At 44.0% G+C, this 25,781-nt stretch overlaps 1 protein-coding gene across 1 annotated transcript in view; it reads left to right on the top strand.

Annotated features, from left to right (window-relative positions):
- The window catches only part of ARVCF (ARVCF delta catenin family member), a 294,054-nt gene that overhangs the window by 257,046 nt on the left and 11,227 nt on the right, over positions 1-25,781 (top strand). The window contains 2 exon segments of the mRNA XM_032228821.1: positions 22,303-22,430; positions 24,172-24,322. Coding sequence (XP_032084712.1) covers positions 22,303-22,430; positions 24,172-24,322 — 279 coding nt within the window.

Here is a 25,781-nt window from a genome sequence, read left to right as displayed (position 1 = left end):
TTAAGAAAGCAGGGTCGATCAGAGTAAAGCCACACCTTGGAGGTGATTGGCCCCTCCCAGAGGAAGCAAAGAGGAGGGAATGGGGAGGGGGCTTTTGCAGGAAACAATTTGTTCCTTTGATCATTTTGAAAGTAGAAGTTCTGTTTGACTATAAGAGATTCTGTCCCAAGTATTGCTTTGCCCTGCGTTTGGAAACTAGTTATCTGGCAGCTCTCCAAGCGAGATAAGGTTCGTGTTGATAAACATTCCTCTGAAAGATTGTTTGCCAAGCCTTGCGTACTGTGAATGAAAGGAATTCACAGTCGTGTAAATAAAGGAGTTTTGCATGGGACCAAGACTCTGCTTCTCGCCTTTTAAGGAAGCCTGGGTGACAACAGCTCTGGAATATAGGTAGTCCTCGACTTACGACCACAATTGACCCCAAAATTTCTGTTGTTAAGTGAGACATTTATGAAATAAGTTTTGCCCCATTTTATGACCATTCTTGCTGCAGTTGTTCTTGTTCACAATCAGAAAGATATGTTAATCCATTTTGCAGGAAAGCTTTGTTTCTGAAGTTCAAAAACCTGTCAGGATCCTTTTGCACGAAATGTGCCTATTAAAAAAAAAAAGGAGGGCTGAGTCAAATTGATCCAATATCGATTATAACCTTGAGGAGTTCAAAGCGGTAGGCGTACTTTTATTTTCTTTCTCCTTCCTTCTGAAAAGTCAAATTTATTCTCCGCGAGGCTTTAATCGCAGTGGCATTCTTGAAAATATAAGCAGCACTATAGGCTCTTTAAGCAGCTGTCGGTTTTAAAGGACGTTTTGTTCCTGTTATTGAAGAAGAACCAAATCCCCTCCCCGAAAAATTGAATTCTGGAAGTTGAATAGTTGCAAAACATGAAGGGCAAAGAAGAAAAAAAATCTTCATTTCTGCATATTCTTGTCTGGCCATTTCGCAAGTGTTGTACCTCCTATTCATGAAAGGACGGTAATGAAAAAGAATGCAGGAAGTTCTCGACCTACAACTACAATTGGTGACGTGATGTGGTTTTTAAACAAATCATTGCATTGCATGATGAGATCCAATTTTATAACCATTTTAAACCATTTATTGACTTAAATAACCTGCTTCACCAATGACTTTGCTTGTCGGAAGGAAGGAAGGAAGTGTTGTGCCCACCACCCCCTGGCATAGCTGGCAGCAGATTCAGACAGTGAGGAGGTTGGGGGAGGAACCTGGGCCAGTCCTGGAGTCTGGGGAAGGCTCTGATGAGGGCTCTGTGTCGGAGGCAGAGAGGGGGCCAGGGCTGTCTGACAGCTGTCAGCTGCCTACGGAGTCAGACATCAGTGAGGCAGAAGAACAGCTGGAGTCTGTTCCCAGTGTGCGCATGGGCAGAGTGCCATGGGACGGAACAGCTAAAGAACAGAGGTTGACTTGGGAGTAAGGCCACAGGTGGACGATGAATGGCCCCTCCCAGAGGAAATAAATGGAGCAAAGGGGGGAGTGGAGTTTGCAGGAGACAATATGTTCGCTTAATTGTGACACTCCGAGACTCGTTGCCAAGTTTGGCAGATACTGGCCTGGCAGCTCTCCAAGCCAGATAAGGTCTGTGACTGTAAATCCTTCCTCGAAAGACTTTGCTGGATGCGAATGAGAATTCACAGCTAATAATAAAGGGTTCTTTTTGTTGGGACAAGGAGTTTGCTTCATGCTCTTGGGAAGCCTCGGTCAGAACAGGAAGGTTAAGAAACATGGTTACGTGTCCACAAGACCCAGCAACCCATGTAAATGAATCATAGGTCACCTGTAGGCCATTGTAACTTCAAACCGTGGTTTAAACAGTATGGTCGTAAGCCGAGAACTATCTGTAAGCAGAATCGTTTCGTTCTGAATTCCAGCATCTTAATATGAACATGTGATACTCTTCAAAATCAGCCATTCTTTCCCATTAAAAAAATTATAGTCCTTTGAAGGGTTTCTGGGGAAAGATCCAAGGTTTTGAAGACACATATAAAAACACAATTTATGTACAGAAGAGAAGGTCCAGGATTCAGCCTTGGCTTCAAGAAGCACATCTCTGACCTGTAGCTGTCCGAGGTCCTGAAATCCTTACCTGCCCATCCCTACTGAGCCTCAAGTATCTCCGTGCTCAAACCAAGTTGATTGAATTGACATAACTGGGTCACATCATTGATCTGGGTTTGATTGGATCCCTCTACTGAATTGTGGACATTCATTTTGCACCCTACCAGAAAGAAGTCCTCTTGGAATTTTTTTCAGCATAGTTGTCCTTCCTTCCAACAGTGGTTTTGTCTTGTTTTCTGCCCAAGTGTTCAGTTTTTTTTTTTCTTTCAAGAAAGTTGCCAGTCCCTCCTTATGCCATTTTTTTTATTTTTGTTGTATGGACTGTTGTTGTTTTCCTTTTTTTCTCTATCTTTCCTTCCTTCCTCTGTCCCTCCCTATGCTCTCATTCTGTCCCTCCCTCCCTCCCTCCCTTCCTTCCTTCCTTCCTTCCTTCCTTCCTGCTTTTCCTTCCTTCCTTTACTTTCTTTTCTTCCTCTCTCTTTTTCCTTCCCTCTTTTCTCTGTCTTTTCCTCCCTCCCTCTCATTCTATCTTTCCTTCCTCCCTCCCTTTCTCTCTTCCCTCCTTTTCTTCCTCCCTCTGTCTTTTCCTTCTCTCTTTTCTCTGTCTTTTCCTTCCTTCCTCCCTCCCTTCCTTTGACTACCCTTCCTTCCTTTCTTCCTTCGTTCCTTCCCTTTCCTTCCCTGAACTTCCGGTTTGTGTGTTGGGCAGTGGTTTCGCCCTCCGGAGGCTTCAGGGAAGCCTCCAGAGGGAGAAAACAGCTGAAATTCAAGGCCAGTGCGCTGGATCTCACAGGGCAACGGGTCGCGTGCCGTTAGAAATGGCTCTGCCCGCCACCTGTGGCCACGCGTGACATAGATTCACCATCACGAGGTTAGAGCTGCTTTTGCCCTCCCGGAGACTTGAGAAAGCTTCTGGAGCCTGGGGAGGGTGAAAGCTCCCTCCCCCCCCCCACCGGTCGTGGTGCAGGAGGCCGAGTAGGCCATGCCCACCATGGCCACACCCACCCAGCAACTGGGCCGAGAACCGGTTGCTAACATTTTTTCAATCCCACCCCTGGATTTAAGCCCCCACTCATTGTCCAATAGACCTGATTGGCAGTGCTCCTCTGAAGACCTCATTTAACCCTAATCCAGAAGACCTAGCTGGCCTCCCCCGCCTGGAAGGAAGTTTCTTTCTGTGTCAAGGTTGAGAATTCCCGCCGGGGCTGCTTAGGGCTTCATCCTTCTATAGTTTTCTAAGCGCTTGTTCATCATCATCCTGTATGATGCTCATAATATACAAAGGGCTCCTAATCCCTTATCACTCTTGCCTTATGTCAGTAGAACTTGATTATTTTTAATAGAAAAAGCCCTTTCCCTCTTCTTTTTTTTTGCAGATCTTTCATGAGCTAAACTTACTTTACCTCCCGGTTTGCGACACGACAAATTTATCCTCTTCATTTAGCTGAAAAATAATACATGGCTTTATTTCGGCATCCGCCAAAATAGAAAAATTTATACTTGCACTGAGAACTCTAACACTTCCATCTTTTTCTTCCTTCCTTCCTTCCTTCCTTCCTTCTTTCTTTCTTTTCTTCCTTCCTTCCTTCCTTCCTTTCTTCCCTTCCTCTGTCTTTCCTTCTACTTTTCTCTGTTTTTTCCTTTCTCCCTCCCTCTCATTCTCTATCTTTTCGTCCCTCCCTCCCCCTTCCCTTTCCTTCTCTTTGCTGTCCTTCCTTTTTCTTATCTTCTTCCTTCCTTTTTTCCTCTCTGTCTTTTCCTTCCCTCTTTTTCCTCTTTTTTCTCCGTCCCACCTCCCTCTCATTCTGATTTTCCTTCCTCCCTCCCTCCCTTCCCTTCCCTTCTCTTTGCTGCACTTCTTTTCTTCTTCCTTCCTTCCCTTTTTCCTGCTTCTGTATTTTCCTTCCTTCCTCCCTTCCCTTTTCTTCCCTTCCTTTTTCTTTGCTGCCCTTCTTTTTTTTCTTTTCTTCTCCCTTCCTTCCTTTTTTCCTGCCTCTCTCTTTTCCTTACTTCCTTTCTTCCTCCACCCACCCTCCCTTCCCTTCCTTACCCTTCCTTTCTTCCTCCTCCCTTTCCCCTAATTTACCCTTTCCCCTTCTTTTCCTAATCCTTTTATCCTTCCCAAATAAGTAATACTTTATTATTTTAAATAGAAAAGCCCTTTCCTTCTTCTTCTTTTTTGCAGATCTTTCGTGAGCTAAACTTATTCTACCTCCCTGTTCACGACACGACAAATTTCTGTTCTTCATTTATCTCAAACACAATAGATGGCTTCCCCTCAGCATCCGCCAAAATAGAATGGTTCATACTTGCACTAAGAGATGCATTTGGGTGGGGCGGACATGACTTGGAGAGGAAATTATCATTCTTCCTGCCTATCCAAGCGTTCACGAACATCGCCCTCTCCCAATTCCAGGGTGTAAATTTCCCCGGAATGCTTGATTGCCCTACCTAGTATGACTAAAGAAGCACAAACCGAGAATATGAAGGTGGGTGGAGGAAGAATTTTGCAGGCCTCTAGGACATTGTGCAGGGTGAAACGCGGGAGCTCAGTGGCTAAGACCCTGAGCTTGTCAATCAGAAAAGTTGGCAGTTTGGCGGTTCGAATCCCTAGCACCACATAACGGAGTGAGCTCCCATTACTTGTCCCAGCTTCTGCCAACCTAGCAGTTCGAAAACATGTAAAAAATGCAAGTAGAAAAATAGGAACCACCTTTGGTGGGAAGGTCACAGCGTTCCGTGAGCCTTCGGCGTTGAGTCATGCTGGCCACAGAGACGTCTTCAGACAGCGCTGGCTCTTCGGCTTTGAAACAAGGATGAGCACCGCCCCCTAGAGTTGGGAACGACTAGCACATATGTGTGAGGGAAACCTTTACCTTTAGGATGTTGTGCAACCGCACGGAATGGCTAGCATGTGAAAAATAAATTTAAAAAATTTGAAACAGCGGAAATCTTAGGAGATTGCTTAAATCTGATACGGGAGGCTCAACATTTCAGATGACTTCAGCATTCTGGTTTGAAGGTTTGCAAAATCTCTTGGGTGGGGAGGGAGCCTAGCATTTAAAAATATATATCTACTTTTCCTTTTTTTTAAAAAAAAAACATGTTGCACTTCTGACCTCTTAATTAATAGCCAGCTAATTGGTTCCAGGCATAGGGAATGGGGAATTGTAAACAGGCGTGGGGAAAATACCAGCAATTTTCTCTCTGATTGAGGTGTGTTGAGTATCTCTTAGGCTTGATTAAGCTGTCCAGGGTGAGTTAAATAGAATATGAATCTATGCTCATCCCACCCTTGAAAAGGACAACTGCATGATGGATTATGACGGATTATGTGTCTCGAAGTCATTGTCAATGGTAGCGAACCCGTAGATAAATGTTCTCCATGACAATCTGTCCCTAACAGTATTTGATGATGATGATGATGCTCCCATCACCGCTGCAATTGAGTCCCTTCAATTTTGTTCTGCTTGTCCTCTTCTCTTTCCTTCTATCTTTCTCAGTGTTATGGACTTCCCGAGGGAGCTGGATCTTCCTCTTGATGGATGCTTTGTTGGCGTTAAATGTTTTCCTGCTAAATCTTTACAGATGTTCCTTTTCCTGCCGTTTGGAAATTATTTCAAGATTAAGTGTGGCGGCTCAGTGCAGGGCTAGGAGTCTCTCAAGAAGAGAATTGTAGAACTTTGTGTTTGTGTGTGGTTGTGTATGTGTGTGTTATTGGAACTTTTAAATGAGAAGATCAAAATTAATCAATTATATTAATTTGGCTAAGGAAGGGAGGGAGGGGGAGGGAGGGAAGGAAGGGGGGAGAGGAATGGGGGATAGGAAGGAAGAGGAGAAGGAGGGAAGGAAGGAAGGAAGGGGAAGGGAAAGGAAAGAAATGAAAGGGATGGAGAGAAGGAAGGGATGGGAAGGGAAGGGAAGGGAGGAAAGAAATGAATAAGGAAGAAGGAGAAATAAGGGAGGGAGGGAGAGAAGAAGAATGGAAGGAAGAAAAAAGTGCAAGAAAAGAAAAAGTGGAAGGAAAAATAGACAAGAAAGAGAGAAATATATAAAGAAACAGCTTCCAATATTCTTTGAAGCAGTTATAAGTGCAAATACCTTTTAACCTCTCTCTCTAAAGTTACATCCAATTCTTCTTCTTCTTTCTCTCATCTATCCTGTCTAATCATCAAAACCATAAATCAAAAGTCCCTTTAATGTCATTTTTATGCAAAAAGCCCAGGTGTATTGCGGATTTCTTTTTGTGTGTGTGAGGGGGGAAAAATGGCTACCCGGATAGAATATTTTTATTCACAGAGAGAGGAGACAACCTGGTGGGTTATTAGCTTAACGCTGGGGATTTGCAACTCCACAATCACCAGAACAACTGACCTTCCTTTTCTTGCTTGATAAATAAAACTAGAATTGGATTGCTTCTTCTTTCTTCTTTCTCTGATAATAAAAAATGACACACACATACACACACACACACACACACACACACACACCACTGGGAACGGGCTTCACATGCTTCCCAGCTCTGGTTGCGTGGCATGGTTTATTCTCACTGTAACTATACAATCGTTGCCTTGTACATTTTTTCCCTTCAATATATATATATATATAAATGCATAGTCAACAGTGTATTGTCTGAGTCCATTATTACAAAATCATAATAATTGAGATGATAATAATAATAGTAATGATTATAATGATAATGGTAATGTTTGCTTATCTCTATATATAAAAATGTCTGTGTGTGGGAAGGAGGAACTGCCGTCGCAACAACACAACATGCGATCTCGAAGCTCCAAGATCGCAGTCGATACTTTTGCCACTGAACGGTCCTTTTGGACCTAAACCGTCCCGAAGAGATTGTGACAGGGAAGAGTGCGTCCTGCTGATCTCAGGGACCCTGCAAAGTCCTTGATTGATCCAGGAGAATCTCTTTTTGCCGGAGACAGAAGCGCAGCCATTGAAGCTGCTGAAGTTGGGACAGCTCTGGAACAGGAGGAAAATGGAAAGAGAAAGTGTGTCCATCTGGTGAGGAAATCTTATTATTATAAAAGAGACTGCCCCCCCCAAAAAATTAAAGCTAAATTAAATTTGAAAATAGAAGAGAACAAGGGGCGAAATTAAGCTACATTACACAGTGTGTTATCCTTTTTAAAAAAAATTCTTTACAGATGAAACTTTTGCAAATGTTCCTATTCTTTAAATTGAAGGGATTAGTTTTTCTTCTACTACTTTTTATATTCTTTTTATATATATATATATACCTATGGATTAAAATCTTTTTCCTTATTTTTATAATGCTGGATTGAATGGTGGGGTTTTTTTTTTTTTTTTTTGCTCCATTTAAGAATTTTGTTTTCTTTAAGCCCGGAATATAAAGAAGATATAAAAGGAATACAAAGAGGGCTGTAATAACAGAAGGAAAAGAAGTAACACTGCCACTTGGAGCTGGAGGCTTGAAAGTCTTGGAAATATTGTCTTTTCTTTTTTCTCTTTGATCATTTGACTTTGCATTTCAAGATTTCTCAGCTTGTTTACAGAGGTTGATGGTGGAGAGGAGCATGGGTTGTTTGTACGGGTGCTCTTCGGGAGCTTTGTTGGCAGCTGGAGTGGAGTGAAAACAAAGCCTTGTCTTGAAAGATTATAAATGAACTTGCTTTAAATTTAATAAAAAGTTTGAATGCCAGAAGTGGCAGTGTTTTACAAGTTCGAAGAATGGCACAACATGAAAAAGAAACCGTAAACATAGCAAAAGATTATGTTTGAAATTCAAAAATTATTAGAAGTAACAGAGAAAATTGAGAAGAGATTGGAGAACATAGATTGTAGAATAGTAAAATTGATGGAAAAATTGAGGATGTTCATCAAATGAAGAAAGTGGAGGTCAGAGTTCTAAAACTGAAGGAAAAAATAAACAAAGAGACAAGAAAATTGTTGATACTGACAGTGAACTGAGCATGGTTGGAAATGGAAAGACTGGAATATGGAAAGGGGAGATAGATGGACTGGAGCTCTACCCCAAATTTCAAAGTATAGAAGAAGAAAAGAGAGAAGAATTGATGGAACTAAGGAGAGAAATTTGTCAGAAGCACTAGTGATAACCAAAGATAAGCTGATCGAAGAAGCAGATGGAGGGTTTCGAGCTTATACGAGATATGCAATAAGCAATAAGTTGCGAAGAGAAGTCCATACAAAACTTACTAAGGAAATAACCAAAATACTAATGCCACAAATGGCAAGAGGCATAAGACTGCACTATTACTGGAAAGACACAGGTGATGTAATGAAAGCTTATAATAAAAAATTAAGTCAAATTTAGTTAAATTTTGAGCATTATGTATAAAATGAAGTTATAATGGATACAGTTAAATAATTGATTGATAATGATAATAATGCATATATATGTATTGGTTTGATAAGAGGAAATTTGATATAAATTGCAAATGGTGACTCCGAAAGGAGGTTTAGAAACTCTGTTATTAAATATAAACAATTTTTATTTAGAACATGTTATAAAGATGTAATGTTACTGGATGATATTGGGAAAAGCTAATGGAATGCCATTAAGTGGTTTTGCTTTAAATCTGGAATATTTTATATAAAAGAACGTAAAAACAATTATAGTCAAATTAAGGTTGAGGTATGATAGTAATATATATAAATATATATATGATTTGATATGAATTTTAGGTGATGACTGTGGAAGGGATGCAGGGAAGTTTTTGTAACCAATACACTGTCTACAATTTGTAATGGAAGATGGTTTTGTGGGTTTTTTGTGTTTTGTCTGTTTGTGTTTATTCAAAAATAAAAAAAATCTTAATAAAAAATGTTTGTGTGTGTGTGCATAACTCTGGATCACCTTGAACAATTTCAACCAAACTTGGTACACAGATGACTTACTCTCTCGAAAAAAATACTGTGGTTGTAAGACACACCTAACATCCTTCGGTGTGTGTGTTCTGTTAAGATGCAGCCTGTTGTGCCTTAAAATGGCTTCTACTGTACTGCAGTAAAATGGCTTCTATTGCATGGTGGAGTTGCCATGGTAACGGCTTCACAGTATTCCACAAGGCAATTCCCTTGTGGTAAAGGGGAAAATCCAACATTAGAAATTACGTTTGGTCCCTATACATTTTCCCCCTATAAATAAATACCCAGACAATGCCGAGTTATCAGCTAGTATAGTAATAATAATCTTTCATCATTTACTTTTACACAACAATAATCTTTTTATCTTCTGATTTCTACCTCTTTTATCCCACCACCGATCAAAAAAGTCCCATGTTATAAAATACTTTGTTTCTTCCTTGTCTTTTATTTTTAATGTCAATCTATCCATCGCCGCACTCTCTTAAGATTTTTCTAATTATCTTTTCATCTGTAGCAGTATCTTCATTTTTCCAATATTGTGCAAAATACAATTCTCGCTGCTGTCAGCACATGTAGTATTTCCTATGTACACATCTCAAGGAGGTTTTAAGGATTTCTTTATAGACAGGAGGTGAGCTAAGGGATGAAGAGGATGTTGGTTATATTTAAGTTGTTAAAATTGTCTAGGCTTGTTGTGACGACGGAGAATGTTCATTCTTTATATTTTTCTTTGCTATCTTCATTTTTCCTTTTCAGTTTTTCTTTCTTTCTTTTTTCTCCTACCCTTCCTATTCCTCCTTTTTGTTCTTTTAACTTTTTGGCAGATTTTATTCATTTTATCTGGTAACACTTCCTAAAATTACAATAGGAAAAATAATCAGGAAGGATTTCAGTCAGGAAGGAGAAAAATTAAAGGCTGATCTTCTTCATTGCAGAAGTGATATGACTCCTTGGATTGCAGGGAACAATCCAAGGAATCACTTCATCCTCTACCTTCTGTTACATAGTTGTTCAAACCAGTGCCTTGATATCATCTCACATCTATTCTGATCAGTTAAGATACTGTAAAATGTCTCCCTACAGTGAAATTATTTGCATAAATAAATTAAAATGTGAGTGATGGAATATAAATGTTTAAGTGTTATTTCTGAGTGATTGAAGTCAAAAAAGTTTTACCATGTTTCCCTGAAAATAAGACCTCCCTGGATATTAAGCCCAATTGGGCTTTTGAGCACATGCACTAAAATAAGCCCTCCCCAAAAATAAGCCCTCCCCAAAATATTGCAACACAGCAGCAGCCATGAGGTGACCACACTCGCCACCTCCTGCACCTCAAAAATAAATAGACCTCCCCAAAAATAAGGCCAAGCGCTTATTTTGGGGGTCAAAAGAAAATAAGACCCTGTCTTATTTTTGAGGAAACACAGTAGCTGTACCTTAAATTCTGCATACAATATTTCATAATTGGTGATTCTCATAAAGAATGGAAAATGAACAGATGGGATATATGGTAGAATTCAGACACATCAAGAGATCATCAAGATACTCTAAACTTTGTCATCACCTCGTTATGAGAGCACTAATACCATTAAACAAATACAACTCATTAAGGAAGGGCAATGTGTAGTGAGAATTGGCTACTTACCTACAAATACCATATTTTTCGGCATATAAGATGCACCTTTTTCCCCCATTAAGAGCATGGAAATGTTGGTGCATCTTATAGACTGAACACAGCCATTTTGGGCCTCCCGAAGTCCCACCCTGCATCCCATTTTTGTGAAAAACTAGCTGTTTTTCTCAAAAATTGAGGCATTTTTGCCTTCCCCCAACCCCCAGAAGCACTCTGCAGGCTTCAGCAGGGCTGCGGGAAGGCAAAAAAGCCCCAATTTTTGCAAAAAAAACAGGTGAAAAATGGGCTGTTTTTTTGCAAAAATGGGGGCATGTTTGCCTTCCCCCAGCCCTGCTGAAGCCTGCAGAGTGCTCCTGGGGGTCGGGGAGGACAAAAACTTGTTTTTCTTACTTACTTCTTTGAAATCTTGGTGCGTCTTATACACCGGTGTATCTTATAGTCCGAAAAATATGGTAAATGAAATAAAAACAAAATAAAATATACCGTTGTAAAAAAAAGCCAGTCACTCCGGCGTACATTTTAACATTACAAACAAAGGATCCATTCCCCCAAAAGGAGCAGAGAGGTCATTTGTAAGCAGGAGGGAGTGGCCAATATTGGCACAAAAGAGGAGGCCCCATTTCACAAAAATAGGCTTGCTTTTGGCTGGCACAGCATATATTTTTTTGCTGACATGGAGGGCCCGGTTCTTCTCAAACAGCTGAGGCAGGAGAATTCCCTTCCCCTGGCACCTGGCCAGAGGACTGGACTTCCTAGGCTGGAGAAACAGCTGAAAACTCCAGAGGAGGCCTAGACTCGGTTCCCTAGGGAAAATCTGGTTGGAGATCTTCAGGATTCTTCTGGACTCGCCCTAAAATGAGTTTCATCCATCCATAAATGTCATTGGTGCTTCCAGGAAGGACCTTGATTTCTATTCCTTTCCTTTTGAAGTGTTCCTAGGCCGGTAACATCTCTTAGCTTGTGCCAAGAAGCTGATCCTGGTTTATATTTCTTGAAGGAACATATCTAACTTTGATCCAAGAAGCTAATCTTGATTCACATTACTTGAAGGAACATCTCTAATCAAGAAACTGATCCTGGTTCCTAGTTCTTGAAGGAACTTCTCCAACCTTGAACCAAAAAGCTGATCTTGATTCATATTACTTGAAAGATCATCTCTAACCAAGAAACTGATCCTGGTTCATAGTTCTTGAAGGAACATCTCCAACCTTGAACCAAAAAACGAATCCTGGTTTATAGTTCTTGAAGGAACATCTCTAACCTTCAGCCAAGAGCTGATCTTAGTTCATATTTCTTCTAGACCAAATGTCTCAAAATCACTCAAAAGAGTTGAAAGATTTTCTTACAGTTGCTCTGTTGCAGGTCACATGGGGCAAAAAAGCTGTCTTTTGACCTGGAGAAATGATACCAAACATGATGAAAGTTTTCCAACAATCCTAATAATATAAGGGCTTTTTTTTGTAAAGAGTTTTTTAGTTTTATTTTTTTAACATGCATATAATCCAAAGTATACCATTTCATCTTAACAAACACTTTTTTAAGATATTCAATATTATATCAATTATTCTCACCATCAAGCCACATCAACTTTCATTTGCTCTTCTGCTTTCCATACACCATATTATAGTCTGTTTCATCTTCAACCTTTCTCCTCTCCCTCTCTCCTCCTCCCTCCCTTTCTTCTCTCTGCCATCTTTCTCCTCTCTATTTCCTCTTGCTCCCTCCCTCTCCTCTCTTTCCACACCTTCCCTCTCTCATTCTCTTTTCCTCCCTTCTGCTTCCCTCTCTCCTGTCTATAATGGCTCTTTTTGAAGTCCTTGTACAACGATGGCATCACCATATGGTTGACAGCTCCATTTATCCACCGTAGCTTTGCCTCTGCTGATTTAAAAAACCAGGAATCATATCCTTTGAATTTATGTAATATTATGAGCCGCGATGGTGCAGGGGTTAGAATGCTGTATGGTGTGAAGTTCCCGTGGTTCGCCCATTAGGCCAATGTTGAGAAAAGACAGGAGACAACCTTTCTCGGGATGGAGCGACCCAGATTGGAGTCTGAGAGCCCCTTTTATTGAGATAGGACAAAGGCAGGAGGAGCAATAGCATGTGAGTAAAAACAGCCTGTAAAAGTACAATTTCTAATCTACTGCTCAGTCTATATATGGTTAAATCCTGGACGTCAATGGTAGGGCACATATCAGAATGTTATGTTATGCACTATCAAGATGTTATGGCGTTCTAGGAGTTTGTTTTCTCCTGTGTGGTTCAGAGTGACTCTGCAACTATATTACAACATCATGGCTACTGACTGCCAGCTGCCAATAGTTCGGCAGTTCGAGTCTCACTGATTCAAGGTGGACTCAGCCTTCCTTCCTTCCGAAGTGGGTAAAATGAAGACCCAGATTGTTGGGGGCAAGAGGCTGACTCTGTAAAGCGCTTAGAGAGGGCTGTAAAGCACTGTAAAGCGGTATATAAGTCTAAATGCTGCTGCTGTTGTTGTTATTATTTTGAATTCTTGGCTGGGTTCATACATCACCTTAGCCATGTTCTGCTTAAGCATGGCTTAACTGATAAGTAATATAGCAATAGCAATAGCAGTAGACTTATATATCGCTTCATAGGCCTTTCAGGCCTCTCTAAGCGGTTTACAGAGAGTCAGCATATTGCCCCCAACAATCTGGGTCCTCATTTTACCCACCTCGGAAGGATGGAAAGCTGAGTCAACCCTGAGCCGGTGAGATTTGAACCGCTGACCTGCTGATCTAGCAGTAGCCTGCAGTGCTGCATTTAACCACTGCGCCACCTTGGCTCTGATTGGCTGAGGTTACCCCACATACTAAGCCATGATACATAATTATGGCTGGATACACCACAGGAGACACAATTAGTGAATCTACTAACTACACCTATCTCACTAAAGGACTCAGGGACGTGGTGACTCAGTGGCTAAGACGCTGAGCTTGTCAATCAGAAAAGCCGGCAGTTCAGCGGTTCAAATCCCTAGCGCCGCATAATGGAGTGAGCTCCCGTGACTTGTCCCAGCTTCTGCCAACCTAGCAGTTTGAAAGCAGGTAAAAAATGCAAGGAGAAAAATAGGAACCGCCTTTGGTGGGAAGGTAACAGTGTTCCGTGTGCCTTCGGCGTTGAGTCATGCCGGCCACATGACCACGGAGATGTCTTTGGACAGTGCTGGCTCTTTGGTTTTGAAACAGAGATAAGCAGCGCCCCCTAGAGTCAGGAACGACTAGCACAGATGTGCAAGGGGAATCTTTATCTTTACCTTTACACTAAAGGACAGTAAAATCAGAAGGAAATGAAATTTGAAAAACACTAACTGTAGGCTGTTATAATCCCATCATATTTAAACTCTTCAAAATATGTTATATATTTCTGACTTTTTTAAACCATTCTACAAGTAACCCCTACTCTTAGCGAGCAAGAAAATAGCCACAGAAAATAGAAATGAGAAATGAGAGCTCGCTAGGCATTTAGTCTCTGTGGTTATTTCTTTGCTCGCTAAGACTGTGTCTTGTTGCTAAGGCTACGTTTTGGTCATAGATGTCAGAAGACAGAGAGGCGCTCGTTTCACCCTGTGCATGACTGGGTTTCTTTGGGGCTAAATTTAACTCCCTCTTAATTGGTTGGTTCAATTGGGTGGATGTTGGAGATCAAAGAGCATGCTCCTTTCCTTCCCACATGACTTCATAATGGAATTTGTTTTGGGGAGGTCCTTTGCCGCGTTTAAATTATTATTGCTAAAATGTGTACAGCCCAGTTTAATGGCTTTAGGCCAGGGGTCAGCAACCCGTGGCTCTGGAGCTGCATGTGGCTCTTTCATCCCTCTGCTGCGGCTCCCTGTCGCCGGTCGGCTCCACAATTGATAGGGCTTTCAGTTAGGACAGGTAGAGGAAAAAGGACGCTGCGCTAGGAGAAGACTCTATGGTGGGGGAACCGGAATTCCGGTTGGGAGAGCAAAAAGGACGCCATGCTAGGAGAAGACTCTATTGTGGGAGGAACCAGAATTCTGGTCAGCAGAGAAAAAAGGATGCCACACTAGGAGGAGAGTCTATGATGGGGGAACCTATTTCCGGTTGCTCCAGAATTGAACGGGGGGCTTCCGGTTAGGATCTTTGTGGCTCTTTGAGTGTTTAAGGTTGCCGACCCCTGGTTTTGGGAGTGGCTCTTTAAATTTACGAAGAGCTTTCCGTGCCTTCTACCATCCAGAATCGTTGGGCAGCATACAGATCTGATGGATAAATAAACAAATAAGACAACTGACCTACCAAAAAAAGATGGAATCAGAGGTCTTAAGCTGTAATGCTATGTGAGAAAGACTTTGGGAGACTGAGTCGAGAGATACTGCCAAGGGAATTGTTAGATAAGAGACAACCTAGCCCGTAGCTGTATACTAGGCAGAAGCTCAAAAGAGACCCTTCCTAATTTCACAGGAGATTTATATTTTAAGACTTGCAAGATTTTGCTAATGATTTTGTTAAACACATGAAGAGTTGGGTACATCTGATGAAAAGAATAGCAATAGCAATAGCAGTTAGACATATGCCACTTCATAGGGCTTTCAGCCCTCTCTAAGCGGTTTACAGAGTCAGCATATTGCCCCCAACAACAATCCGGGTCCTCATTTTACCCACCTCGGAAGGATGGAAGGCTGAGTCAACCCTGAGCCGGTGAGATTTGAAAAGCGGAACTGCAGTCAGCTGAAGTAGCCTGCAGTACTGCATTTAACCACTGCGCCACCTCGGAAGGACTACGGGTGACATGATAGCAGTGTTCAGAAGTTGTGAATGCTCCATCACTGGTGGTTTTCAAGAAGAAATTGGACAGATATTTGTCTAGGGTGGCATAGAGCAGGGGTGTCAAACTTGATTTCATTGAGGAAGGTTTGTGTTTCATCTCGGAGGGGGGCAGGGGGCATGGCCAGCTCAATGTCATTCCTGTCAGGAGTGCCTGTGGCAGCCTGAGAGCTCTCCCAGCGATAACGGGCTCCTGGGCTCCATATTTCAGCTGCAACCGCTTCCTGCAACCCTCCGCCAGCGAAAACGGAGCTCAGGGGGGTCGCATGCAGCCCTCCCGAGCTCCCTTTTCACTGGCAGAGAAACCGCAGACCAGTCCTTTGCTGTTTGCAGAGCCAGATCTAAGCGGCCCATGGCTGTATCTGGCTCCAGGGCCTTGAGTTTAACACCCCGGGTATAGCGTCTCCTGCTTGAGCAGAGGGTTGGACTAGAAGACCTCTAAGATCCTTTCCAACTCCGTTCTTCTGTTATGGAGATTTACAAATAGGTAGAGCTAGTTCGACTGGTCGTGTTACCTGTCTGATCTACCTGGTAAGAGTTGGCCTTAGCCCTCCAAGCATACATGCCTGCATCTTGAGCTGGTCTACAGGACCAATTTAGTAGAATTGCGGCTCTACCCATCCAGATGGCCTTTTTTTGTGACATGCAGGCACTTCAAATAGCTTCTAAAGCTTTTCTCTCTTGTATCTGGATGGCTGGGGCGCAACGCCACTGTTAATGCAGTTGCAACATCCATATTTATCATTTGGGTAAAGTTGGGAGGGGGGAAGCGAAAGACCTTGAGAGGCTTTGGAGAGAGGGAGGGGGGCACATTTTAGCTTGCAAACGAGCTGCTTGCCTGAGCTGCTTGTTAAGATTTAAAACATAAAGAAAAAACCTTTTTTAAAAAAAAAAATATTTTCCAAAGTCCACCACGCTCTTTGGAACTCTCTGAAGCAGGAACATATTTTGATGTTCTGATCATGTGGGGTTGTTTTTTTCTTTTTAAGTGTTTAAAAATCACAGCAAAAAGGGAAAGCGGGAGAGAAAGAGGACGGGATCATTCTTCTGCCTCCCTGGTTTTTAAATCTTTGTGACTGCCAATTTACGGTGCGTGGAAGAGAAGGGAGGGAGCGGCAAAGGCGAAAAGGAGAGGAGGCTATTTGGAGCTGCAAATGTTGTAGCCCACATGTGTGACTTTTGTCGGAACTCAGAATAACCTGTGAAGTCCTTGGTGCTCTCTGAGCTTGGTGGTTTTCTTGCAGACATTTGATTACCCAACTAGGTAGCATCATTAGTTCAAGAAGGGGGAAAAGTTTGTGAGGCAGAGGAAGAGGAGAAGGAGGAGGACAGGAAGCAATTGCTGGAGCTAAGCAGCCACCATGAGAAAAGGGTTGGCAAAACAGCTCAGTTCAAATTGGATTTGACCAAGAAGGAGGTTCACCAGAAGCACCTCACTGAGGACTAGGAGCATAGGCTTTCCAAGCACAGGGAAGATCTTGCAGAAATACAAGGCCAGGTACCGGCGCCTGGAGGCTCAGCAGGCTGAGTTGGTCAGCCAGTTCCAAGCCATGATGCAGTCCCGCTGGAATGAGGCCCTCTGGCTCTTTGTCACCAGCAACGCTTCCCTCTAGCTTTTGCCCAAAGCCCTGCACCAGGAGGCAGACCCCAAGTTGGAATTTCTGCCCCCCTCCGACCCACACAAAAAGACCCTGAAGGGGGAGACTCTCTGCAGCAACACAAGCGTTCATTGCATGTATCCATCTCAGGGGGCGTAGTTTGAGGAGCCCTGATTGAATGCAATGTAAACAATGCAAATAATTTTTCTGCAGACCACCAACATTCTCTCGTGGACCACCAGTTGGTAACCACTGTTCCAAACCATATAAGGTGGGCCTGCCCAGGTCCCCTTGCTTCTAAGACTTGTAGCCAGCAGCCCTGTGGTTGGGGCTTTTTCCATGTAATGAATTAATTCCATTCGGAGACCTCTGTTAGCAGAGACATCAAAGCTGCAACCTCTACGGAGGGACTCGTTATCACCAGGAACTGCTGGGAGCTTTTGAAGATAGGAGGGGGAGGAGATGGAAAGAAATCTGTTTTCACAGCCGCTGGGGTGTCTCTGTGTGGGATTGGACACGACACGCTGAAAAAGAAGATGGAAAAAGAGGGGGCCAAGTTGAACCAGGGTTAGATTGGTCAACCCTGACTTCTCTTTAGAAGGCCAGATCCTGAAGAGGAAACTCAAAGACTTTGGCCACCTCATGAGAAGGAAGGACTCCCTGGAGAAGATATTCAGCAGATAATATTCTCTGTCAGGGTTCCAAGTATCATGTAGAATTAAATCAGAGTCCAAGGCAAAACGATCCTTAAAGTTCCGATTTAATAAATCAGACATCTTGGCACATCTGTGGAATCCCAATTCTGGAAATCACCTAGGATTCCCACCCAGTTGAAAGCTCATGACCTTGTCCCCACACCCACAAATCCATCACATGGTCCAATCTTCTTCTTCCACGCTGGCGTCTCCACCCAGCTGGTTCTGGTCAGGTGCAGAGGTGTGGAGACAAAAGATGACCTTGGGCTTCTAGAAAAGAATGACAACAACACATTCCACAATTCTACTCCTTTTTATTCCCCCTCCCAATTACTACACTAATGAAACAGAATAATGAAATAAGAGAGAGTGTGGCAGGCCAAAGATCCTAAAAGGGATAGAATTACAGGCCTGACATTCTCATCATGCCCAGAGAGAGAGAAATATTAGCCTCTACCTAGGATTGAATTCACAGGTAATATTCTCATCATGCCCAGAGAGAACGAAATATCTGCTTCTATCTAGGATCGAACTCACAGCTTCCTGATTGTGAGATGAGAGCTCCCCATCTAAGCTACCGCATCACTCATCTTGTCAGGGCTTCTCATCTCTGGGCAACTGAATGGAATTTACTGGCCGGATGCCCTTCGTGTCACCAATGTGGAGTTATATTTAGCAGATAGTATTCTCATCGTGCCCCGAGAGCAAAATATCTGCCTCTACCTAGGATGGAACTCACAGCCTCCTGATTGTGAGGCAAGAGCTCCCCCTCTAGGCCACCTCACCACTCATACCCCAGGACCTGTCATCATCCTCTTTTAATGACCCCTATAATCCCTTGTGGGGTTGCATCTGGGCAACTGAATGGAGCTAGCAGAGTGTTTACTGGCCGGATGCCCATCCTGTTGCCATTGCGGAGTTTTGTTCGGCAGATCTATTCTCATTGTGCCCAGAGAGAGAAATATCTGCCTCTACCTAGGATGGAACTCACAGCCTCATGATTGTGAGGCGAGAGCTCCCCCTCTAGGCCACCTCACCCACTCCTCTGGTCGGAGCTTTTCCTCCCAATTAATTGCAACTGCCCTTCAACGTCTTTGATTGGCGCAGTCAGCGATGTGGCTAAAAAGCGGAAGGGTTGGCAAAAAGCATGTGCTGCAAAGCAAACTTGAAGGGCCTGTGCAAAAACCCTGGGAACACAGCCGGCTCCCCGCTACCTCCGTGCATCGTATAATTGGGAATCTGCCTGAGCCCTGAGCCAATTGTGCGCTCGTGATTGTATTTTCTCCGTCAGAAATGTGTCAGGAGACGGTGATTAGGCCACAGAAGCGTCTCCATTCCTGCCAATTTGCTGCTATTCGACCGCGCGGAGGGTTGCTGGAAAATTCAAACAAAAGGGTCTGCGTTCCATACCCTGCATGTGGGGAAGGAGGAGAGGAGGGGAAAAAACCCTGATTCTGTTTTTATATTTTATCTGATCATTGCCTTCCATGAAAAAAAAAGAACATTGAGGCGGCCAGCAGCTGCTTCCTGCTCCTTTTCATCTTTCCAAAGAGTGGCCTTCGTTCCCGAACATCAAAAATAAGGGGGACGGTTCCTTTCGGCTCTTTTGTACGCTCCCCAAAAAGCCATCACATGTCCCTTAAAATCCCTCACAGTTGTAGTCAGGCAGACTATCCGGATAGCTTCCTTGGGAGGGAGGGAGGGAGGGAGGGAGGGAGGGAGGGAGGAGGACAATGGTTGGCTTTTGAAGAAAGAGGGAAAGAAAAGAATGCTTGGCATTTTTGAGGGAGGGAAGAAGGGGGAGAGAGGGAGAGGAAGAAAGAGGAAAGAGAGGGGGAAGCAGGGAGAGAGAAAAAAAGAGGAGGAAGAGAAGGAGAAGGAAGGAAAGAAATGAAAGGGAGCAAAGGGAAGGGGGAAATGAAAGGGAGGGAGGGAAAGAAGGAATAAGAAGGGAGGGAGAGAAAGAGAAAGAAATGAAGAGGGAAGGAAGTAAGGGGAAGGAATGGGAAGGGAGGAAAGAAAGAAATGAGAGGGAGGGAAGGAAGGAAGAAATAGGGAAGGAAGGAAGAAATAGGAAGGGAAGGAAAATGATAGTGAGGGAAGGCAGGAAGGCAGGCAGGAAAGAAGGAAGGAAGGAATAGGAAGGGAAGGGAAGAAAAATGATAGTGACGGAAGGAAGGAAGGAAGGCAGGAAGGAAGGAAGGAAGGCAGGCAGGAAGGAAGGAAGGAAGGAAGGAAGGAAGGAAGGAAGGAAGAAATAGGAAGGGAAGAAAAATGATAAGGAAGGAAGGAAGAAAGAAATAGGAAAGGAAGGGAAAATGATAGTGAGGGAAGGAAGGAAGGAAGGAAGATCTACACCATTTGATTGGCTTTCCAAGGACAATGTTCTCTCTGCAGGAGGGATTTTGTCATTTAACATCTTTGCCAAGGACCTTATATTCTGACTGGAATCCATGACGAACTGAGGTTTACGAATTCAGCTTGCCAGGCTGAGAATCTACACGAGGGCTTCATTCGGAAGGGGCATTTTTCCAACCCATGGCATTTCCCTGTCTGTGTCTCCGTGTCGGAATATTTTTGGGGGAGGGGGGTGTTTTAATGTTGGTTGCCATCGGTCCTTCATTTTGCATTTTGGCTCACGTTTCCCAAGTTCCTTCTTTCTCCTCTGACCTTGCAGGGAAGGCTCCATGTTTTCCAGGTTCCTTGATGGCCATCTAGTGGCCACGCAAGGAAGGATTTCAGAAGCAAATGCATTATAAATCATTATTAGTATTAGTAGTCTATCTCTTTTATTTATTAAACATGAAACTTAGTCAACTGAACATTTTAAAATGTATCACAAATATCATTGACTGGCATGGATGGTTGATAAGGGTTGCTGCCAGCATCCTAGGTAACTTTCTTAAAATATTATTATTATCATTATCATTAATAGTAGTAGTAAATCTCTTATGTATTAAACATAAAACTCAGTCATCTGAACATTTAAAAATGTATCGCAAATATTATTGACCGGCATGGATGGTTGATAGGGGTTGCTGCCAACATCCTAGGTATCAACCAAGTACCTTCTTAAAATGTATGATGCTCCGCTGGTGTTATTGCAGGAAAATGCAATTTCTTGATGTATTTTGTAAAATTTGTGGACATAGCACCAAGTACCCCGCTGACAATGGGTATCACTGTCACATGTTTCGTCTGTAATCACGTAGTTTTGATGTCCAGGTCACGATATTTCATGGTTTTTTTTACAGTAATTGTTCTTTGACTCTGATGTCTCCTGGTACAGTGATATCAATAAATTTTTTGCAGTTCCTCCGGTGTTATTGCAGGAAGCTGCAATTTCTTGAAGTGTTTTCTTGTGATTTACCCTGGCCTTCTTGGTCTGAGAAGATGTTTCATCTTCCTTGAAAATGTTTCACTTCTCATCCAAGCTTCTTCAGTTCTGACTGAATGGTGATCTTGTGGCCCGCCAGTGGCCTGCGGAGCTGGCAGCAGAGTCGGACAGTGAGGAGGGTTGGGGAGGAACATGGGCCAGTCCTGGAGGCTGGGGAAGGCTCTGAGGAGGGCAAAGAGGGGGCCGAGGCCATCTGGAGTGATCAGGTGCCTATAGAGCTAGACAACAATGAGGCAGAGGAATAGGTAGAGCCTGTTCCCAGTGTGCGCATGCGCAGAGCTGCCAGAAGAAAAGAACAACTCAGAAATCAGGGTCGACTTGGGGGTAAAGCCACAGGTGGAAGGTGATTGGCCCCTTTCATAGGACATAAAAGAGGAGCAAAAGGGGAGGGGGCTTTTGCAGGAAACAATTCGTCCGGTCATTCATTTCAGGAGTGTGAAGATCTGTCCATGAATCTCAGAGACTCTGTGCCCAGCCTTTCCTTGCACAGCCCCTCATTTGGAAAATATTGACATGGCAGCTTTCCAAGCTAGATAAGGTCTGTGGTCATAAATATTCCTTTGAAAGACTGTTTGCCAGGCCTTGGCTGAATGGGAATGAGAGGAATTCACATTTGTTTAATAAAAGGGGCGTTGTCGGGACCAGGACTCCGCCTCGTGCTTTTTGGGGAAGCCGAGGTCAGAACAGGTGGAGGATGGAAGGATTTATATTCCTTGCAATCATCTGGTCATTGGCATTCTTTCTGAGAGACGTTGAAACCACTTGGAGATTTATCTGTGCCCTCAGAATAATGCAAATGGATGTGGAACATTTTTGGAACTGCTGAAAGGACTGTGTTCTAAACAGAAGAGAAGGGATGTCGTATTCTCCTCCCCCTCTGTTGAGAGAGGGATGTTCAGTCAATTTACAACACAGTTTTTTAGACAGCTCCAAAAAGGATCCACACTCATTTGCACACTTCAGGTGAGCCTGAGGGCACAGATCAACCTCCAAGTGGTCTCAATAATTCTCAGGAAGAATACCAATAACCAGATAACTACAAAAAATATAAACCCTTCCATCCTCCACCATCCAGTCAGAACTGAAGAAGCTTCTTGGAAGAGAAGCAAACTTTGGGGTAGTATAGTAAATGGTGGTTTCACACAAATAAACTAACGCCATTGCTCTCGCTGAAGGTGGAGTTGCAACTTAAACGTTATATCCTGTTTTTTTTAATATCATTTTTAGGCTTTGAATTGCTTTACCAGCCGGAGGTTGTGCGGCTTTACCTTTCCATCCTCACCGAAAGCCAGAATTTCAATACTTTGGAGGCAGCAGCCGGCGCGCTGCAGAATCTCAGTGCCGGAAACTGGACAGTGAGTGAAACCCCTGTGTGTGTCTTGGCTATTTTTCATAGTAAACAGTCTCTCCGTTTTCATGAATGCAAATATTTCTCAAAACTTGGGAACTTTCAAACATGGGGAACTTCGATCCCCAGAATCGTGACCCGTCAAAACCGCGCTCGACTAAACCGCGCCCGATTAAACCGCGTCGCTGACGTCATCAACAGGGCAACAACAGCCAGCGCGGAGAAAGAAGGGCGCTTTAAATAGCGCTTTGAAAGCAAGCCAATTCAACTTAAGGTAAGGGTTAGCTTTAGGGTTAGCTTTAGGGTTAGGTTAAGGGTTAGGGTTAGGGTTAGGTTTAGGGTTAGGTTTAGGGTTAGGTTAAGGGTTAGGTTTAGGGTTAGGTTAAGGGTTAGGATTAGGTTAAGGGTTAGGGTTAGGGTTAGGGTTAGGTTAAGGGTTAGGTTTAGGATTAGGTTTAGGGGGGTTAGGTTTAGGGGTTAATTTTAGGTTTAGGGTTTACAGCGTGCTTCTGTCTCCGCGCTGTTGTCGCCCTGTTGATGACATCAGCTACGCGGTTTAGTCGGACACGGTTTAGTCAAGCGCGGTTTTGTGGTGGAACCCCCCAGAATTCCCCCAGCCTGCTGTGACTGAGGAATTCTGGGAGTCGAAGTCCCCATGGTTTAAAGTTTCCAAGTTTGAGACGTTGCAAAATCGATGACCACCAGCCCAACAAATTAAGGCTAAAATTCCTTGTATTGATATTGGTGATAATTAACAAGAGTTTTGTAAGTCTGAATGTGTTTCACTCCCCTTTCCCTCCTAGTACTCATGTGAATTAGGGAAGTCTCGGCCCCAATGGCTTGCGCATAACCTCTTTGTGTTCTGGTCATAAACCACATTCTCTGCTTGTCACTTGGGTAATGGATCTGGATAATTATCTCTGTCAGGAGCGTCTTCCTTACTCTCTACACGCCAAGACATCTAGACAACAAGGCCTAGGAGAAGAAGTCCATTAGCATTCCCTGGCACCCTCGGAAAATGACTCATTTCAGACAGAAGTGAATCACTCTCCCAACCATTGATCAATTTTGCTAGGAGAACCACAACTTTGCATGTAGAAGTAAGGCATTAAGCCATAGTCTGTCCCAGGAGATACATTTTCCCAAGGTCTGGTCTTTAGAAGTTCCACACTGCTATCGTGGCTTTTGTTTCTTCCAGAATACAGATTAACCCAGCTACTTAAGTTTCTGCAAGGAGTCTGGTAACCTGTTCTGATCCAGCTCCCCAAACACACAAACCCTCTGAAGTGAACTCAAAAGATTCCTTTATTAGGAACGCCGGCAGCCCTGGCAAAAAGTTTCTCTCTCAGCGCAGGCTAACAAGTCTGTCCAGCAGGGAGATGGATAGTTGTCTGCCCACATCTGTTCATCTCTGCCCCCTGCCTTTTATCCCCACAGCTAGGGTGGGACTTCACTAGCAGCGGTGGCTCTTCTGTCCCAAGGACCGGCCCATAGATTTCCACTGCTCTCCTCTCCTCTACCTTCTGTGTATTCACACGTCATGGACTGGAGCCAGCTGTTCCTCCTCTGACAGCCCGATTCCCTCTTCCCCCTCGGAGCTCTCAGGTTGCCCTGATGCTGACCCCTGACTCCCACGCCTCCTCCTCCTCCTCTGATTCGGCTGATGGGGGGGGAGCGGCAGCCAACGGACCACGACATAACCCTTCCAAGTGGCTGTTTTTTATCTTCTCCCTTCCTTCTTGTAATAGTGGTCTACATACATCCGGGCAACGGTACGAAAGGAACGAGGACTTCCCGTCCTGGTGGAGCTCCTCCAGTCGGATTCGGATAAGGTGGTGAGGGCGGTATCCATAGCCCTGAGAAATCTCTCCATGGATCGCCGTAACAAGGATCTCATAGGTGAGTTCTGGAAGGCAACTGCCGTCTGCGAAAGACGGAAGGTGTTCTAACCTAGGCTTCCCCAACAGCACGAAGCCAAGTCCTCATCCCGATTAACCCCTTTTATTTAATTTGCAGTGAATTCCTCTCCAGCAAAGTATTTCCTCTCGCAAAATCTTTCAAGATAGTTCAGAATTACAGACCTTTATCAGGCTTGGAAAGTGGCCAGATATCTATCAGATGCCGCAATACTTGGCAAGAATACAGGAATAAACTAATGAACTCCTGCAAACTCCACTCCCCCTTTGCTCCTCTTTTATTTCCTCTGGGAGGGGCCATTCATTGTCCACCTGTGGCCTTACTCCCAAGTCAAACTTTGTTCTTTAGATGTTCCCTTCGTCTGGCAGCTCTGCACATGTGCACACTGGGAAGAGGCTCCAGCTGTTCTTTTGCCCCAATGATCTCTGACTCCGAAGGCAGCTGATAACTGGCATATAGCCCTGGCCCGCTCTCTGCCTCCGACACAGAGCCCTCATCAGAGCCTTCCCCAGACTCCAGGACTGGCCCCTCTTCCTCCCCAACCTCCTCACTGTCTGAATCTGCTCCCAGCTCTGCTGGCCGCTGGCCGGCCACTACAGAAGGCTGCGTTCCAATTCAACTGATTTATTGCTCATGCTTAGATGATGAAGATCCATTTTACAACCTTTCTTGCCCCGGCTGCAAAGTCAATCACTGCAGTTGTTAAGTGAAAGACGTGGTTGTTAAGCGAATCTGGCTTCCCCATCGAGTTCGTTTCTCAGAAACTCAGAAAAAGGGGATCAAATGACCTCAGGACCCATCATGAAAATGAAGGAGTTGCCAAGTGTCCGAATTTTGATCATGTGACTTTAGGGACACCACAATGGTTGCGAGTGTAAAAAGCGGTCATGTCCCTTTTTTTGTAACTTTGAACAGTCACTAAACGAACTGTCGTAAGTGAAGGACCACCTGTACAGCTAGTCCTCACTTAGCGAACACAATTGGGACTGGCAACTCCCATCACTGCCCTTTCTTGGTTGCTAGATTCCCTGTAGAACAGTGGTCACCAACTGGTGAGAAAATTTGGGTGGACCGCGGAAAAATTATTTGCATTTTTTATATTGCACTAAATCGGGGGTCCTCAAACTACGGGCCCTGGGATGGATACGTGCAATGAACGCTTGTGTTGCTGGAAAGAATCTCCCCCTTCGGGGTCTTAGGTCAGAGGGGGGGCAGAAATTCCGACTTGGGGTCTGCTTCGGCCTCCTGGTGGGGGGCTTTGGGCGAAGGCTGGAGGGAAGCACCGCTGGTGGGGAAGAGCCAGAGGGCCTCGTTCCACTGGGACTGCACCATGGCCTGGAACTGGCCGACCATCTCAGCCCGCTGAGCCTCCAGGCGCCGGCACCTGGCCTTGCACTCCCACAGGTCTTCCCTCTGTTTGGAAAGCCTATGCTGGTAGTCC

Source organism: Thamnophis elegans, chromosome 13 (assembly GCF_009769535.1).
Source record: "Thamnophis elegans isolate rThaEle1 chromosome 13, rThaEle1.pri, whole genome shotgun sequence".
In the NCBI taxonomy this organism is placed as follows: domain Eukaryota; kingdom Metazoa; phylum Chordata; class Lepidosauria; order Squamata; family Colubridae; genus Thamnophis; species Thamnophis elegans.
Note: the sequence above shows the minus strand (reverse complement) of the source record. Positions and strands in the feature narration are given on the sequence as shown.